This window comes from Denticeps clupeoides, chromosome 7 (assembly GCF_900700375.1).
Source record: "Denticeps clupeoides chromosome 7, fDenClu1.1, whole genome shotgun sequence".
NCBI classification, from domain to species: domain Eukaryota; kingdom Metazoa; phylum Chordata; class Actinopteri; order Clupeiformes; family Denticipitidae; genus Denticeps; species Denticeps clupeoides.
The window spans coordinates 19181860-19202232 of NC_041713.1; the positions used below are offsets into that span (position 1 = coordinate 19181860).

At 41.9% G+C, this 20373-nt stretch overlaps 1 protein-coding gene across 1 annotated transcript in view; it reads left to right on the plus strand.

Annotated features, from left to right (window-relative positions):
- Positions 1-19375, plus strand: part of hs3st4 (heparan sulfate (glucosamine) 3-O-sulfotransferase 4) — a 76482-nt gene extending 57107 nt beyond the window's left edge. Inside the window, exon 2 of the mRNA XM_028987667.1 lies at positions 17386-19375. Within this exon, the coding sequence (XP_028843500.1) occupies positions 17386-18040 (655 nt within the window). The 3' untranslated portion in view covers positions 18041-19375. The remainder of the gene's footprint in view (positions 1-17385) is intronic.
- Positions 19376-20373: the final 998 nt, after the last annotated feature.

A 20373-nucleotide genomic window follows, 5' to 3' on the forward strand; every position in this document is an offset into this window, starting at 1 on the left:
CTATCTGACGTGGAGCCCTGCCCCATGCTTTGCATAACCATAAACATCAGTGCCACAAATGCAGTGAATTCTTCCCAGAAAACCTCAAAAATGTTCATGCAAAATATATAGTCATAAGAATTAATTATTTCTACCTCCAATTTTAAGTTATGTCTGGGTCATTTATCAGACATCCTCCAGTCCCCCTGGAGCAATGGTAGTCTTAGGGGTTTGAACCGGTGACATTCTGGTCTCCTTATTGATAAGTGGATGTGTTACCCAATAGGTTGGCTGAGGGAAATATGCAGTGGTCTGAAAGACGTGGTCAGAAGTTTGGAGGGTGGTGATGGGAAAAGAGAGGATGGCAGAAAGAGAGAGAGGGTGGCAGTAGGAGAAGAGAGGACTTTGGCTAAAATCCCACCATTGGCCATAATGTCTTAGCAGAAGGAATAACAATTTAATTTCCTCATTTATGGTTTGCCTAATTTTATCAAATATTTACAGGAGGGCTAATGCCACAGATATTCCATAATTACCTATTAAAAACAATGAATACAAATTAACAAACAGACCACAGACTGCTGTTCTGAAGATATTCATATAAATCCCAGTGTGATATTCTAATTAGTGGTTTATCTATTGTAGTCATAATAGCATTATGATCATAATTAATATTCCAATTACTTCACTGAACAGAACGATGCAACAGACATGCAGATGGAGTGTAGTGTTCATCTTGGATGTTTCTTTTTGTACTGAATGGTCAATCCGCAGTTTTATTCAAAGACACAGAATTGTAATTTATTTGTTTACCTGGAGCAAAAATGCTACTTGGTTCAAACTATGTGGTTTGTGGGTAGTGGTGGCCTAGCAGGAAAGGAACCGGACCCATAATCAAAAGGTACCTTGGTCCCCTTGAGAAATGGACCGACCCCACACACTGCTCCCCCAGGAACCTTCCACGGCTGCCCACTGCTCACTAAGGTGATGGGTTAAATGCAGAGGACACGTTTCGTTGTGTCACCTTGTGCTGTGCTTGCTGTGCATCATAATGTCAATCCAACAACTAAAATAGATCACTAAAGAATCCGTTTTCTCCATCTCTGCATCTGTATAGCCGTTCAGCTGGTGGAACCAGCAGTGATAAGGCTGTGCACAGGTTGGAAAAATGAATATACTGTCACTATACTCTGAGAGGGTCTTCTGGCAAAGGCAGTATGGACTTTTTTTTACAGTCAGTTCAGTTGAAGATGAACTAACATTAATAAATAGTAATGTTAGTTAATGAAAAAAAATGTGTTAAAATCCCTTGAATACAATCTATAAAAACCAAATGCCATTTTCCTTGCTTTAGGCTTTTGGGATTAAGTTCAGCATGGGATCACACCACCTCATGTGAATTATGCGGTGAGGTTTCGGTCAAGAGATGCCGCTACAAAAGCCCAATATTAACATACATGCGTGATTTGTCAGGGCAGGAATAAAATATTTTTTTGTTATGCTGTCATAACAAAAAAGTCCATTTGTCCTACGATATACACTCATCAATCGCAACACTACGCAGGCAACTGAAATGAAGGACATTGATTACCTCCTTACATTCAAACATGTTGAGAGGTGCATGTATTGCAGCAATCTTTAAAACACCAGGTCCTGTGGCGTGTTCCGAGTACTGCAGTGTTTACTGTAGCTACACACATGGTGCAAATAAGCGATGACATGGGCATCAGTTTTTTTTTTTTTTTTTGCAGTCTATAGTGTAGTGTTTTTTTTTTTTGTGTAGTCCTTAAAGATGAACTACAGAAGTGGGCAGGTGTTTGTAATGTTTTGGCCAATTGATTTATGTATTATCTATTGTATGGAAATGATGCAATACATTTAACTGTGGCTCATAGATTAACAGATTAAAAGATAATGCTATGACAGGAACACATAAAAGCCAATTACAACTAAAGAGACTACACAGTGCGATGGTGACGTAGAAAAAGCACTGAGATGTGCTGCTTTCTACAGCCCCGTTTCACTCCCTGAAAAGCCTCCTGTTTACATGCACGGGGTGATGATGGCAAAGTTGTGGGGAAGTATAATTTTTCATCCCCCCTCTGCCTGCCGCCTAAATTAAGCTTTTTTCAAGGTTGGATGTGCAGCTGGGGATCGAAGGACAGGATCTTCCATCAGTGCCTGGAGATGTATCTTATTTCCCAGCGAGGAAATGCTCTGCGGTACTGGGGCTCTTTTTCATTCGCCAGTCCTGGCCTTATTCAAACAGACACTGTGAGGTTGGTGATGGAGAGGGAACAGAAGTGTCGTGTTTATTTTTTTTATAAATAAGTACTAACAATATACATTAAAATATTGTACTACCAAAAAAAACATAATTAAAACAGGCTTTTGGCACATTCAGTTAGAACATCTCGAAATATCCTGTGTGTGGTGTTTATGGAATAGCCAAAGCAGAATTACATTTTAAGTGGTGATTGACGTAATTCTTGTTTGTTGTTTTTTTTTTTTTTTTTTTTATAAAAATGGCTCAAATTATTTATATGTGTTTGGTATTTTATATTCAATCATACTGGTGCTCAGCGTCTTAGGACGATAAGACTTTAGAATACTGTTAAACTTCCATTAAAATGCAGCTTACCCCTTTACCCAACTCCAGTTTACCCGTTATTGTGGTTGCTAAGAAACATCATTCATGTCTTTCCCCGTTTTGAACAATGGAAACAAGGTGGAAATGAAAGAAATGCAGTTTAACATCTCAGCTAATCAAAACACAATTTCAGTTGCAATGACGAGCACACTAGCTGTCTGAAAATAAGTCACTATCTGGAAGTAGGGTAATGGGCATGTAGGTAAGAGCCTCCCATTGGGTAACTACTGCATGGACGATTATATTTCAGCTGACAACTAGTTTTTTTTAACCCTAACTGAAGCGATGCTTCTCATGCAGAGTTGCTGTCGCGCTTGACGGACGAGGCAGATACAAAGAGCAGACGTTGGGGGAAATTATTAACCCAATTGCGGTGCGGCGCGAAAAGGTGGCTGAGTTTCCGTCGTTTGAATCTACAAGCATATAACATCTGATGCTGCAACACCCACTGATGTTGACGCCCGCGCAATAAGAACAGGCAGCAGGAAAACAGGGTTCGGAAGAAGGATTGAGCGGAAGGAAAACAAGGATTAGTCTTTTTATGAGCTGTTGGCGTATTGTTGTCAATGACTGAGCACCAAGCAGTCGGCTGGCGCTTTATTAAATACAGAGAGCGTCACCCAGTTTCACATTCTCACCTGTGACTGGAGTCACATGACAAACACGTCCTGTGTTTGTGAAAAAAACATTAATCTTTTTTAGAAGGGTCAAGTTATCATGCATCAATCAAAAAAAAAAACGTCTTAGGAACTGAAACTACTAAATTTGTATTGAGAACTGTCCAATGCATTATTCAAAATTGGATAGATAGTGGGGAACAATCATTTTGTGGAAGGAATGTTTTTGTGGAAGGGTTTTGATCGGTGATTACTGGAACATTGGGTGAAATTAAATCATTAAAAAAATGCTTCACTCACCAGTGACAGAACAAGCATTTCCACATGCACAATGTGAAAGGAACTCAAGGGATTGGATCTTAACAGCTGTGTCCTTAAGAAAACCACTGATCAGTGAGGATAATCAGAAAAAAAGCTTCAGTTTTGCTAGGGAGCATAAAGATTGGACTCTGGAGCAATAGAAGAAGGTCATGTGGTTCCTGAGTCCTGTTATTACCATGAGGGTATGAAGAATAAAAACAGCAACTGTGATACAACCAAAATGCCCCCAAAGTTTCTCAGAAGTAGTTTGTATTAATGTGTCTTAATATGAATATTTACCAGCACAGCAAAGGCTACTAAGTAGTAGAAGTAATAATAATGATGATATATACATAATTTGAATTACCCCACCCCTTTCACCCTCCACTACGGCAAGCCAACAGGGCCAATAATCGGCAGATTCACGATGCATTTGAAAAGGTAATGTTGAAAAAATGCATTCCCATGCAAAAAAGCAGCATGAAAAACGTCTTTCAATACTCAAATACGCATTCGTGTGCAAGTTCTGAACTTGCCCTCAACTCAGATTTTTTTAATGACATCAAGTGTCACCCAGTATGCCCAGCGTAAAAAGCTGCTTTGATTAACATCATTAATCATATTGAGGAGGAATCAGAGACACTTTGTCTGTAGCCATTAGAGTAGGTGCAGCGCACACACTGGACTTATAGTGAAAATTTAAAACCCAACTGCTGTGGGAGTAAATCTGAGTGTCTGACACGTAACTTCCACACCGTGCATGTTGTTTTAGGATAGTACAGTATATTAATTATGTTTTTGCCTAAACAACAATAAAAAGGGTACACAGTTGATTTCCCACCATGTGCACTCATCACAAAATATGGCTGATAAATGATAAAATTCACCAGCCACTTTTTACAACTACTGGGCACAGCCATATTTCACAGGCATAATGTAATGTTGCAGAAGCTTGGTGAAACAATGCCACAGTGAATGTGTGTCATAACCAAGGCTAAATGCGGTCCAACAAATTATTATATCGTTGAATTTTATGGACGGGCAGCATAGCTTATTTCATGTATGCCGGGTATTAAACTGTCTTTGTATTGGTCAAACTTAAGATGGCAAAGCCTTTTTTTTCTGCAAGGTTAGGTTTTTATTAGACAAAGCATAAATTAAACGGGGGGGGGGGGGGGGGGGGGGGGGACAGGCTATGATGCCTACAGTGTACACTTTCACTGACATTATCTCGTGTGTTGAAGTTGCTGGGAATTTACTCCCATCGAGTTTCATCTAGTCCCTTCCAACCTTGGGGGAAGGTGCTCTGAAATAGGTTATTTGAGCCGCAGTTGGAGAAATACCATTTATACTTAGCACTGTCTTAACCCCAAGTTCACACTCATTTTTCACAACAGTCACAGAGTGCCGGATGTATAAGTAAAGTTCCTCAACTGTAGTTTTATTTTTTTTCCAAAGGCCAAGCTCAGTCAGGAGACTGTGATATTGAGTCAGATTGAGAAGATACTCCAGGAAGAGTTCAATCTCTGAGATTACAGGGGGGGGGAGGAATCCGGATTTAATATATAATTTTTTCCCCATCCATAAACACGTTGACACGTTCTTTCTAAGCCATGCCTTTGGCAGTGAGGATTATGCGAGTTAATCTGTATATCTGTAAAACATTATCCTGCATTTGCCATGTGTGTTTATGTCAGAAATCGCTCGTCATGTTAGGCTACCCCGGCCGTGGAGATTAAAGATTTGTACAGTGGTTTATTGGAAGTGCTTTAACAAGCTGCTCATTGGCCCAGGGCTTTCTGAGGGCTGTATTGAGGCCCATCTCGGGATTACACATATATCTAGATCCATCTCCGGCACTGCAAGCCAGTGAACTGTTCAACGTCTGGGGACAGCCATTTCACAGTCGGCATGTTCCATGTGGCTTTTCCTAAAGATAAAGAATGTTTCTTTTTCCTCCTACACCCTACACCCCCCCCCCCCCACACACACACACACACACACACACACACCTTCTTGAGTTGGCACAGCATGCTGCTGGAAGATATAATGCTGAAGTTTGATAAGAAAGTCCAGACGTGTGAAAAAAAAAAAAAAAAGAAACACACACAACATGCTGCGAATGAAGATTCAGCTTATAACAGGTCTGCAAGTGGCATTGTTGAGCTGGGTGAAATTGGATTGCACATCCTGCGCTTTGGTCTTGAGGATCATCAAATATACATGAGAATAGATAGCAAAAGGGGCTGGGGGACGAGAGGAGAGGAGGTGGACGGAAGAGCGTCGGCGGTGCGTGAACTCTGTCCGACGTGGAGAAAGTCTTTAAAAGAAGTGAGCGGCGGCCGGCTATTGTGGAGAACTGCCTGGAGCCCATTTTTCTCCCGGGCTGTTGTTTTGACAGAGTTGTTAACCCTCGTGCCCTGAGGCTTTTGGCACAATGGCTCCTCCCAAAACTGTGTCTCTTTAACAAAACATGTGTCCAGGCTGAGACAGGTACAAAACCTCACTGAGGGATCCCGCTCGAACCCATTCCAAGGTCCGAACCCGAACGGCTTAATTCGCTGAAGCAGATGGGAATTTGCCTGCTCTGGCTGACAGGGAAGTGGAGTGTTAAAATGCCTCAAACAATTCATATGGTGCAATACATATGTGTTTCTTTTATTATTTGTAAAATTGCGTGTGGATTCGCTCTGTGTGGGTTTTCATGAACAGCTGTTGAGCCCCCAATCCGTGCCAGGCGGGCGAAAGCACAATTTGGATTAGTAAAGGTTACAGCGATACGTCGGCTTAGACCTTAATGGAACAGCTTAGGTGCCTCTATGTATGATTATAGCATTCTTAGCAGCCTATTTTCTTCCACCACGAATAAACACTGTCGTGTGATAGGTGGCGTCTCCGCCACAGGGCTCTGCTGTCTTCGGAGCAAACGACTGTTTCTGTGACGGTTGGGCCACTTTTGGGGTCCTGGGTTTTATCCATGTTTCGGGATCAGAAATTCAAAATGAACAATTGTTTTGCTATGGTCCTTCTTTAGTGAGAAATTAACCAAGGTGCCCCTGCAGGTCCCTGTGCTGTGTTGACATGAAAAAGTGACATTTGTTATCGTGGTCTAAAGAGATCTCTTTAAACTTCACTTTAGCGGAGCTGCACAGTATTCACAGTTCAGCCATAACATAAAGAACACAGGTGAAGTGCGCACAATATGCTTTGTGTAACAATGCTGTCTGTGAACAACCGGTGCCTGAGGCAGCAACTGTAAGAATATGAACCAGAATGTGATATACTGATTTTTTTTTGCTGTTTGAAGATGCTTTGATGAATTCACTGGCTTTTATAAAACTCAAGTGATCCGTATAATGCCAAGAATTTGTGGTGATTGTGAGTGTCACAGGTTTGCTTAAATAAGATCAGACATTTTCATTTTATAATTTCTCAGCCCTAGCAGCCCCCCACCACCAGTGGCTGTCAGCTTCTTTTGGGCCTCTGTATTTGTGTCAAGCACAGTCATCTCTTTCAGTTTAGCTCTTGGTTCTTGTTAGCATGTGCAGACTCTTTATTTTACATTTAGCAGATGTCTTTACAATCATTGACAGGGACAGTCCCCCTGGAGCCTTGCTCAGGGATACACATGGTTGTCATCTGGCTACTACTACCGGGTGACTACATGTATTAATGCATCAGCAGATGCCTTTCAGATATTCACTTGCACGCTGGAATAGGAGAACTGGAAAAGCCCCAGCTCATAGAAGTGATAAATGTTCAGACTCCACCACATGTACAGGCTTCTCCAAACCATATATGAACAATCTTAATCTATTAACAATAATTGAGAAAGAACATGTGAATGACTTATGTTGTGAAAAAAAGAATGGATAGTAGCTCAGATAACAACAGGAGAACAAAGCAAATGAGATTTTCGGTCTCTTTGTACATATAATGTCATAAGAATATAATATCAAAAGGGTGGTAGTAGCCCAGTGGGTAACACACTCGCTTATACACACACTCTAACCCCACTTACAACCATTGTGTCCCTGAGCAGGACACTTAACCCAGGGTGTCTCCAGGGGGACTGTCCATGTAACCACAACATTTATGTTGCCCTGGATAAGGGCGTCTGATAAATGATGCAATACACTGCAGGTTAATCCGCTTGACCAATATTTATTTGTTTTACACTAACCAACCTAAACCACAATTACTATATTCGCTCTATGTTGGTGGCTAAGAGTTTTGCACAGTAGATTAAGATTTATGAGGAATTGAATTGCTCGTTTTGTTGATTGTAGTGATAAGAAATGCTGAAATATCTGCCTGTCATGTCTCGTCTTCAATACTGCTACAGCAGTCACACACCATTGCTGCTCTCCCCACCGTCCTACAGCATGAAACACAACGCATAGTGAGCCACCCGGCAAAAAGCGAAAATGCAGCAGTGATCGATAAAGAAAGCGCTGGAGGAGTCAGCGTCGTTTACTTCTCACGCCTTCTGGAGTCACCTCAGAAATGAAGTCAGCTGTGGTGTCGACGAGCGACTCGCCTAGAAAAGCAGCAGCGTACGATCAATCGCCTTTATGCCCTTTACTAAAACTGCTCTTAAATAAAATGTCCCAGCTCCTCTGGTGCTCAGGAGGCTTTGATATTGTGCCGGCCACAAATGGGTGGACGTTGGAAAGCGGCACGCTAACGCGTAAAAATTCTGGAGGTTTCTGCTGGCCTGGACATTTCTCCAAAATAAATTGAATTTTTCAGGGCTGTTTGCAGAGTGAGGGCAAACGGGCGGCGGAGAAAAGCATTCAATAAAATCACTTAACATTAGATATTCACTGCACAGCCCTATGTAAAAGAAAATGTATATGATAATGTCACTACTTTAATTACTAAGCATTGCATGCATGTGTGTGTGTGTATATATATGTGTATATATATATATGCATGCATGTGGTTTGGCTTGGTTCTAAGAATACAGGTTCTAAGAATTCATGATTCTTAGTGCAAAATATGTTATAGAACATCTGACAGCTAATAAGTCATTATAAAGCGAGAAAGTAATAGGGAGCAGAGCAGTGCCTGGGCCAGCCCGAAACACTAGTTTGTGCGGAGCTATTATAAGTAAGCACTGTGGACAAATGGGGTCTTGAGTTGCTGACTCAAGCAAGTATCAGGACCCTGATGGAGCGCCTGTGGTTTGGCTTGGTTCTAAGAATACTGGAGTGTTCCAGCGTGGAGCGTGTACCTGTGAAAGCAGCTATACATTGGGTCTCATTAAAAACCTAGATGCTCTTGTGTCCTCTGTGTGTCATCTTTAGCAATACACACACACACACAGCAAAAATATATATTAATGCAATTACATATGAGCATTTCATTGCAAATTTAGTTAGTACAAATGTCTTCATATTATGTTACAATTTTTTTACAAATAGTGGCCTTACCGCAGCTTACCGAGTTTGAATTTTGGCTCCAGGTTTGCGTGTGCAGGTTCTTGGTTCTCCAGTTTTCTCCCACAACCCAGAGATGTGCGCTCTATTGGCAGCTCTAAATTGTCCCAGGGTGGGCTCCAGAAGCCACAACCCTGATGAAGATTTCAGCAGTTAGGGATAGTGAGTGAATGAGCTATTAGTAATGGTAGTAATATAGAACTAAAGTAGAGCCCTATTTAACAGTAATTGCATAAAAAACTAATGTTAAAATAATCAGAAATGGAATACAATTTAAACATTATATAGTTGTATACATTGGTCAGACATCCACCTATTTTATTTGCAAAGCCTGTTTATGCAGTTCAGGGTCATAGGGAAGCAGAAGACTTTCCCAGCAGCCTGTGCACCAGTCCATCACAGCATAAACACACACACACACAAACACAGAAGGACAGACTCAGCTATAGTATTTCCCCTGTATTGCATGTCTTTGGACTGTGGTATTAAGCCAGAGCCTTGGTGGGAGAATGCGGTGGAATGGCAGTGGAAGCCAGGTTGCATTGCCTCAACACTAACTGCTCCACCATTGCATAATTGCATTTATCTTCATGTCCATCACCATATGTTACATTTTACAACACAGTTTTATGATAATTGTACTTTTAGGCTCTAGGTGTGTAAGCACAGGGGTCGTGCCGAGCTCATTTTGCGAAAATCTGCACCATATGGGCTCTGTGATTTAAAGGGGGATTTTATGTCTCTGCCCGCATGTTTATCCATGCACTAATGGGTATCCTTCACTGCTGTCACTCATGCCAAGACCTCGTTGCTAAAAAGCTGTGGAGTTATCAGCCACGGTCAACAGCAAAAATCTCCTAAGTAGCTAGATGAGCACTCATGCCATTTAATTTTTCCTCCTCTGCTGTAAAATCTATCATGTCCAATCTGTCATATTAATCGGTTCTGCTTAAATGGACCAGATCTGCTGCCTTCTTCTGAGTCTAAATTGTAGCCTTTGCTTCTGATGTGCTCAGGTCTGACTGGCAATTACAGGTTGGAGTTTATTTCCTGCTAGTGCACAGTCAACAGTGTTTGCCGCTAAAATAATAAATGACATTGAAAAGGGATAACAGGGGTGACGAGTCATTTTCAATCCTCCGTCCTGTTGTGTTCTGAAGCACAACACCCTCCATCACGTCTACTTGTTTTTGTAATTGGAACACCAATCATGGAATATTGAGGGCTTTTGTGGGCAAATTGTATGTGTGCAGCCTGAAGCACTCTCATCGGCTCATCCAAAGGGACATAAACAGGCGCGAGTGCGGAACGCTGGCTGGTAGCCGCCATAAATATTCAAAAAGAGTGGTGCTGGTAATCTACTTCATGCACATCATAAAACGGAGAGCGCGAGTAAACAAGCTGAACTCTTTCAGACTTTCAGACAAACCTGTAAGCATTGATAATTGTTTCAGTGTAAATCCACTCGACTCTGTGAGACAAAATATGCAGAATGTTCTTAATTGACAAATTACCAAGTTTATCGTCCCACTGCAGGAACCCCGTAAAGCACCTTGTTCTTTTTTTATGGTGTACTGTTTTGTCCAAAAAGCTCATAAATGTGACCGGAGATCTGAGCGCCACAGACTGGTGCGGCTGCGACAGTGTTGGAAGTAGATTGGTCTTCTGGGGATCGCGGGAGGCGAGGAGAGAAAAAGGTTTTGATCAGGACCAGCTGTCAGTTCTTCCTTTAACTGTTAACTATCGGCACTGTCGGAGTATAATGGGCTTATTTACAGCGGCGCGGATATGTTTTGCTTTAATTAAACTCACCTATCTATACTCTCTAGTGGTTGAGTAGCGACATCGAGCTCATTATGAGCCTGAGTTAATTTTAAGGGTTTTTGAGAGCCATTCCAGACTGGTACAGATGTTTCCATCCACCATCTTTTCCCACTGCTTTCAAGACATTATAAACTGTGTATCTTTTTGTCACGTGGGTCTATCACATGGGTTTCAGCCAGTGTGGTGTAGGGTCAAACCAGAAAGGTTGACCTTCACTTCTCAGGGGCATCCACGAACACCATGGGAGTGTTCCACAGAGCAGGATTCCCCAACAACTCAGTTGCAAATCCAGATTGTCCAACATGACTTTAGGTAAAGAGCACACCGATTTTTAATTTTACATCTATTACATCTTGATTTGAATGCAGTTTTATGGAATAGCACCTTAGGGCATGGACTAAGAGACACACATTGCCACACATGGCATTTCTCATGCTTAGTAATGATTACCGTTTACCACACAGAAATTCCTCCAGACTCTAAACTTTCAGGTTCAAGCATGTGTTCCATGAATGCGTAGTGGAGGCAGTCTGAGTGCATGTGCAGGTCTCTATATGATACGTAACTTTCCCATCAGGCCACCACGGCACGCCCCCTTCCATGCCGCCCCATCCTTCGTCTACAGGGCTCTCAAGTGAGCGTGACAGTCACTTTTTTTTGTCTTTTGTCAGGCACTCCTGACACACATTGTATTTCTCACATGCAAAGAGAATTTGTAGGCTAATATGCTGCAGCGGCCAATATTTCTCAGACAACGGGCACTAAAGTGAAAGTGATTGTGATACACAGCAAGCACAGCACACGGTGACACAACAGAATGCATACTCTGCATTTCACCCTTCACCCTTAGTGAGCAGTGGGCAGCCATGAAAGGTGCCCGGGGAGCAGTGTGTGCTTTGCTCAGTGGCTCCTCTGCGGTTCGGGATTCGAACCAGCAACCTTCTGATTATGAGTCTGCTACCTTACCCGCTAGGCCAACCACTGCCACACAGTAGCATATGAAACAAGCACATTTCTGCGGGGTCCTAGAGCCTGTTAATTTCCAGACAAAAAGACAAAAACAACAGTCAATCAGAAAATAGCAGTATTGTATCAGGGCAAAATGCTACACAACCACCAATGAAAAGGCCCCCTGGAATTATTCCCGCACTTCTTGTTACAAAAATGTTGTTGACCCCTAAAGTTTTACAGCCTGTTGAGTGACAACACCTGTTCAGAACAAGTAGTCTGGGTGTGAAGCCCAGAGGCTGAAATCTCACAGAAGGCACTCTGACTAACAGGTCCTGATGGCTCTCCGCTGATTCCTATAGAGCAGGAGCCATCAGGACCTGTTAAAAACAGAGAGGAGCAACTTAGATGTGGAGACTCGGTGTTTGAGGTCTTCAGTTCCCGGCAAGTGACACACGCCTTTTGGTTAGTTTTACTTTATTCATTTTTTGTTCTTTTCAGCGCTCGTGCAAGTTTTGTCTTGTGAAATAAATCCCTTTTGTTCATCATAATGATTTGCTTCTGTGCCTCCTTCTCCCAACAACCCCGACACATTGACACATGCGTTATCACAGGATGACTGACATATTCTAACATTGTAATCATCTCTCTCCAAATAGGCTAAATGATTTTACTGAATTATCTGTGCCATGTATCAAATCTTTTCTTCCACAAGTCTAAGCAATTAATAACAATGATAAAATTATAAATGAAACACCCCCGTTCCTGCAGCCCTTCCAACCTGTGCCCCTTTTGACACCCTGACAATAGATGGTGGCAGGACGTTGATGGCGCAGGGGTCTGTCCCTCTTAACCTGCCTTCAAAACTTGAGAGCACTTCATCTAACTAGATAGAGTTCATGTTGTTTTGCATTTTCTTTCAAAGTATTTGCAGTTGGTTTATTTAAATAAAATAATGCCTAAGAAAAAGCAATTCCATTTCTTGTAAGTATATATACACTAGCAGTGGAATTAATTGCGATGCAAGAGGGAGCCACCTAAAATGTTGCCTAGGGCTCCAAATTTCTTAGGGCCGGCACTTCCCAATACCCCCCAAGCAATCTGAGTGCATGCACAGATCTCTTGCCCCATGGACTGCTGGAGGGACCATGGTAAAGGTATCATTGCCAATGTAATTGGAAAATAAGGCATTTATGTGTGTAAACCTTCTGTCTTTGAAGCAATTTTGTTCCAGTACCAACTGCTTCTGTGTGTCGCTGTATTAGTACACAGACTAATTGATCTAATTGATGTCAAACAAATTGATGCTTCATGTTTTGTTGGTGACACAATGAATTTTTCTATTTCTGGATAAAATTGTAATGCAAGGGAATAGCACAATATTCCATATATCCATCCTCCGACACTCACAGATCAAGGCTGTCAGGAAGCAGGAGTCCGTCCCAGGAATCAAACTAGCAACTACCAATAAGTGTCGATACAAAACTGTGATTATCAATGGGTGAATGTGGTAATCACTTGAAAGAATGCCTCTTTACAAGCATCACTCTGGTGGGCAAATCATAAAAGATAGGGTAGCCATGCAACAAATACTGAGCCTGTGTATAAAATAGTTCAAAGCAAGGTCAGGTGGATTGAAGTGTTGGATCTGTCCAGAGAAAAGACCATTAGATTTCTGAGGTCTCGTTGCATTTAAATAACAGAGACGCCTGACTCAAATAATCATTGTGGCTCAGTTTTTTTCATTTATGGATCATGGTAAGTGGCAATTAGATTGCTTTTAGCTTCAAAGCTAAAAAAAAAAATCTTCAAAAAAAAAATGTACTTCTTCACTCTGAAAGCTACTAAGTTCTTTAGCAAGTGCAGTTGATCAAAAGCCTCTCCTGTATAATACCGAGGCTACTCCACCATGTCATAATTGGAATGAAATCTGCATTTCTAGGTATGCCTATAGCAATTATTTATGATTTGTTGTAAAAAAATCCTCACCTGGGGTCATTAATATGAATTAAAACTCGGCATGAGCCGCACAGCAGCAGTCGGTACAATAAATAACTCCTACGTCATCTTTGCATCCAATTCATAGATCATTTTATGGTGACACACAGGCTGTGCGGTCATGATTTGGGTGGAGTGCAAGAATCCCTTTTCAGACGCCCCCCTCATGGATTGAGTACGCAAACAGCAGATGGTTAGAAAAACCTTTCAGCGTGGAACGTTTGTATTTATCTGCCCACCTGATTGACCCGTGTCCTGATGAGCAGCTGAGGACGAGAGCAGGAAGAGTTAACTATCCCTGCCTGTTTTCTCTCGTCTCCACATGTCTGCAAGGCCAGGGATGTCATCCACATCGCATAGGAAAATGAGCTTGTTTATCAGAATTGCTGTGTGTGTGTGTGTGTGTGTGTGTGTGTCTGTCCCTCTGACATTTTCATTGCACACGATCCATGACTGATTTGCTTACAATCAAAATGTGTTTGACCTCAAGAACAAATGAAGGTATTGCAGCTCTGTAATCTCCATATTTTTGTAATTAGACATTGTAATGGGCTCCATTGAGTCTGCTGACGACAGTCGCCTCTTGCATGCCTGTCTCAAATGAAGAAGGTTACCTTGAGCGCAAGCCATGCCTCCCGTTGGTATGATGTTCAGTCCAGATGAACACAACATCCCCCCATTTAAAAGACATCTTTGTTTGTGCTGCATTGGAAAGAATTAACCGCTTCAAAGTGCACGGTTTTCTTTATATTGACTCTCTCTCAAAGACATACACACCACACAAAAAAAGGGAAGAAAAAATGCAGTAGACCTTACCACATAACCTGCTTTATTGTTGACTTTAAATAGCCAAACCCTGAAGACCTTGAAAGGAGAAAAAATCTTTAGCCATTCATTATCGCTCAGAGGAAGTGGGGAACATTGATGAAATATAATGAAAACTAATACGTCTCCGACTCACAGCACGCTCTGCAGATATGTTTTATATCCCATTACGGCCCCCGAGAAGTAGCCCCGGCGCTGCTACGTGTTGAGCCGAGCATAATCCATTGGGAAATTACCCATCAGGAGTTGCAATGCTGTTACAGAAATGAAATTACAGAGCCACTTGTGAGCGAGCGTCCGTGTGTACAGAGAAGGGGCGTTTGGGGGTTTCGGCGCGGTCGTGTGCATCTCATCTGATGCGACTGGCACGGCTTCTGCTAAAGGGTGCAGTTCATTTACAACGTGTCTAACATTGCAATGATTGATGTGCTTGACGTTATTACTTCATTTCTGTTCATATGTGCTAAATTCATACATCTACAGTCCATATTTGCATATGTATGCAGGATGGTCCAAAAGTTTTAGGCAGGTTGAAAAACATGCCGTGACCTAATAATGCTTTTAGAAAATAAATGCTATAAATAATATTTCTTTGCAATTTACAAAATACAAAGTTAGCTAATCGAATCACTGTTCACTGTCACTTAACCTTCGTGGGGAACAGCCAAACTGAATCAAGCCAGATTCACGACATCATGTCGTACACCGTACAAGACTGAGCACAGCTACAAGACACAAGGTAGTTATTCTGCAGCAAGGTCCTTACCAGACAATTATTTCAAAGCAGCCAGAGGGCTTCAGATGTGCTGTTCAAGCTCTTTTAAAGAAGCACAGAGAAACAGGCAAAGTTGAAGATTGTAGATGCAGTGGTCGGCCAAGGAAACTTGATGTGAAAAACATATCAAGCTTATTTTCTTTCTGGAATCGAAATATGTCCAGCTGTGCCATTAGCTCAGAACTGTCAGAAACAAGTGGGACCCTGGTGCACCCATCTCTTGTAGAGAGAAGAATGTATAGAAGTGGTTTACATGAAAGAGTAGCAGCTTAAAAACAATACTTACAACAGAGGGCCAAGTAACACTGCTCCCCGGGGGCCTGTCATGGCTGCCCACTGCTCACCAAGAGTGATGGTTAAAAGCACGGGATACATTTTGTTGTGTCACCGTGTGAAAGTGAAGTGATTGTCACATGTGATACACAGCAGCACAGCACACGGTGCACACAGTGAAATTTGTCCTCTGCATTTATCCCATCACCCTGAGTGAGCAGTGGGCAGCCATGACAGGCGCCCGGGGAGCAGTGTGTGGGGACGGTGCTTTGCTCAGTGGCACCTCAGTGGCACCTTGGATGATCAGGATTCGAACCGGCAACTTTCTGATTACATGGCCGCTTCCTTAACCGCTAGGCCACCACTGCCCCAAATTCAAATTTGCAATACTTGATGGTAGTTGACAACAGTGTTCTACAATAACGAATGACGTGAAACATCATCAAGAACTATGATCTGGAAATATGTATTGGAAGTGATGATATGATCTCCCCAGAGAACTGATCTCAGCAACATTAACTAATTTAAAGTTTTTACACAAACATTCTGCACTTTATAAGGGGCAGGGGTGGCATAGAGGTTCTGGAAGCGACCCCGTAATCAGAAGGTTGCCGGTTCAACTTATTTTTTCCGAATCCCGATTCGCCAAGGTGCCACTGAGGTGCCACAGAGCAAAGCACCGTCCCCACACACTGCCCACTGCTCACCAATACAATACAAACTAATACAAAGCAAAGTACTGTCTGAAATGTATATATACACATTTATGAAACATGTGTGTGTTTGCGTGTGTGTATGTATGTCACACACACACACGACAATAGTGACATCATAAACAAGCTTAAAATTAAATGTAAAATACCGTTAATGCTCTATATTTCTTTGATTAGCAGACTGAGATTATCAAGCATTTCTTCATTCCACATGCAACAGAGAGGAAGCCAAATAATTAATAATTTATTTGTTTCACAACACAGTAGCTTGCCCCATATTTTATTATTCACAAAAATGAGAAACACAAAAATATGCACATTCTTTCCATTTTTCTTTTCTACAAACCACATTTGCCTTTTCTGAGTATTTATTTTGCCACTCAGTCACTGCAAAGCCCACTGTTATATCTGCAGCCCTGGCAAATGGTTCCCAGTTATCCCAAAGATAAATCTTTTAAGTCTGAGGCCTTTCTCCACGGCTTCAAATGATCACAGAGAATATCATAATTAATTGCTGTTGCCGCCAATGAAGCAAGACCCCCCTTACGCACACCCCAATAACCTTAAGCTAGAGACACGCGTAAAAAGCGAAGAGTTAAAGACTTGGCTGCGACTGAGCAGGGCTCGGAGTTTTGAGCGTCAGGAGCTCTGTGAATAAATGTATGACAAAACAATACCCCAGGCACTGCCATATTAATGATATGCAGCGAACTCATTATTAAAGTTCCAAAACAGCTCCTGCAGTAACACAGATGGAGTCAATTAAGCAATGAGAACGCTTGTACTCTTCCCGTTTCATCTTCTTTCTTTTATCTCTCCAAAATTACTCCACGGGTGTAATTAGCGGCGTGCGTTCCTTTCCACCGACATAATGTCCGGCGATAATAACGGTTATTTTCATGTGTAATTTTCAAATAATTTACTGCTTAATAATTGTACCTACTTTGCGTGCACTCAGTCCTTGGATTCCCTCATTAACGCTACAGTGCAAATGTGTTTAATTACGCTCGGCTTACGTTGTTCCATTTTTCTTGTTCTTTAGAGACTTGATGCCTTCGACTTTGGAGGGACAGATCACGATGGAGAAGACTCCAAGCTACTTTGTGACCAACAACGCACCTAAGCGGATCCACTCAATGTCGAAAGACATCAAGTTGATCATTGTGGTTCGCAACCCGGTGACACGAGCTATATCGGACTACACACAGACTCTGTCCAAAAAGCCGGAGATCCCCACCTTTGAGGTTCTGGCCTTCAAGAACCGGACACTGGGCCTGATCGACGCATCGTGGAGCGCCCTGCGAATAGGGATCTACGCGCTGCACTTGGAGAGCTGGATGCAGTACTTCCCGCTGTCACAGATGCACTTCGTCAGCGGGGAGAGGCTTATCGTGGATCCCGCCGGTGAGATGGCCAAAGTGCAGGACTTCCTCGGACTCAAGCGCATCGTCACGGACAAACATTTCTACTTCAACAAAACCAAGGGATTCCCCTGCCTGAAGAAGCCGGAGGACAGCAGCACCCCGCGGTGCCTTGGCAAATCGAAGGGGAGAACTCACCCAAAAATAGACCCGGATGTCATCCGTAGGCTGCACAAATTCTACAAGCCCTTTAACATGATGTTCTACCAAATGACAGGGCAGAACTTCCAGTGGGAGCTGGAGGAAAGCAAGGAATCTCTGAGCATACGAGACTAGCAGACTGACTTGCTTCGTAGCAAAACCACCAGCCTTTCTTGCATCCAGGAGCGCCATTCCACATCACCCTCTGAAAGAGTGCTCAAGCACGCCAATCAGTCCGGGACTTGCTTTTTTCGCAAAAAATAAAAATAAAAAAATATGTATGTGTCTGTGCCCATAGCCAGAATTTATTTACATGCTTTCTATCCCCCCCGAATACCAATGCCACTGACCCTAGGTGGCAAAAATTATTGTACATATTATACATACAAGAAAAATATATTTATATTTGTGAACAGGAGATGAATTTATTCCTTGTTTGTCGGGAGCATAAAGCAAATCTATAAATCACCTTGACTATGATGATGCATGCGATGAGTTAAGTGTCCTTACCTCCTTTTCCCATGAGGGTTTATATTTCTTTTCTTTTTTTTTGGTCTTATCCCTTTACTCAGTTGCCCACTTTTCAGCGTTTAGAGCGTTTACTCCGAGGGACTGGATCAAGCTACTGCAAACTTCAAAGCAAAGCTGTATTTCTTTAACAGTCTACTATGAGAGACTTTAATATAACTCATACACTAAGGTCATGGTTTTGCTCCTCATGATAGTACATGTTAGGGGTCTACAGGGGCACATTTCACTCTTACAGCTTCTCAGATTTTTTTTTTGTCCGAGGATACGTCATAGAGCTGCGGTATAATATGCAAAGAAAAAAAAAACAGCTTTTCATTACATTTCAGCATTTGTCTCAATAGTGAATCAATGTTATGTTCAAAATTCACTGTTGACTGGAAAACTGAGTTATCTGAACAATAACAAATTAAGCCATTTATTTATTTATCTCCATTTTATTTTTATTTTACAAACAAAAGTAAACATCGTTTCAATTTCTAGTTTAATGTTGGAACAACTGACTAGTTCAACTATATTTTAACGTGGGAGGTTGGGCACATGTGGCTGAATAGGCTACAAGAGCATAAACTGCTGCTGGATTCTGTGGCTCTGAATACCCAGGATGGAGAGCGAACGGTGGGAATTATGATATAGAAGGACGAAGCAGTAGGGTGTTAATAAACATCTGCTGTCACGCCATCTTTTGTCATTAGACATGAATGGCTTATTAAGTCATCTGCCACTGGAACGTCACTGCCAATGTCAATGTGAGAACGTCTTGCCTGCTTATTGATTTACGAGCCCATGAAACATAACATTCTGTAACTCTGCTCACATCTGTAGGACCCCCATTACCACCTGCCTCTGGAAACCCACAAGCTGTGTGTCCTCCATGGCCACAATTCTACTCCCCCTCCGCCAACTCTGCATATTCACTGTAACAAATACGTTTGTGTTTTTTTTTTTTTTTCATCAGGTTCCTTCCCTACTTGTTGTTTGATTTGATTCACATGCTTTTCAGCCAATGGCCATTCTGAAATACCAGCATCGTTTTTTTTTGTTGTTGTTGTTGTTGTTGTTCTGTCTATTGTCTCTGCAGTATCTGGATCGTTCATAAATTGAGACAATCAATACACTCAATGAGTCAATAAATACGATCTTCTACACACGACTGGTTGCCATAGCAATAATGTATAGCACCTTTGGTTTTTTTTTTTTTTTTTTTTCCGGGGCCATGCAATACTGATGTGGTTTCTCTCTCTGCTGCTGCGCCTGGCACCCAGGGGAAGCCAGGTCTGCCGGATAGTTACACAGAGCAATTGCTTCAATCAAAGTAAGTGCTGTACTGGCCTTTATATCCAAGAGCCAGAGCACTAGTCTCTACGTCCCGGTATTCCAGAGTCACACCTCCCACTCTGAGGCTTAGCTGTGTTGTGCTCTCCCAAGTGACAGGCTGTGAAGCTCTTCAGTTTTCCTTTCATTCCTTATTTGCTCTCTCTTTTTTGCTGTTGTTGCTGTTGATTTTCCACAGGCCTGCCCCATTTATTTATTTTTTACTTTTGATTTTTATTGGTAAAAGGAGTAAGTGGAGTGAAGCATTATGGCCTAGGCAATTTGCAACAGAGTCTTTGCATTTGAAAGGCTTTTAACAAGTTGCATTTGCTAAATTATTCTGCTGTATACTTTAATGGTGGTGGAATGGCAAACAATGAAATTGCACACGGAGAAATGAATATAATGCCACAATTCAATTCCATAATTTCAAATAAGTTTTTAAAATACACATTAGGGATCATTACTGCAAGCCCAACTTCTGCTTTATTACAAAACACACATGCACAAACACTCAGGGCACAGATGCATCACTCAGTACCTACAATTAGTCTACTAATACACATCATCCATTCAGTCCCCTAAAACCTCCATACAATGAAACATAATGTATATTTGGGTCAACT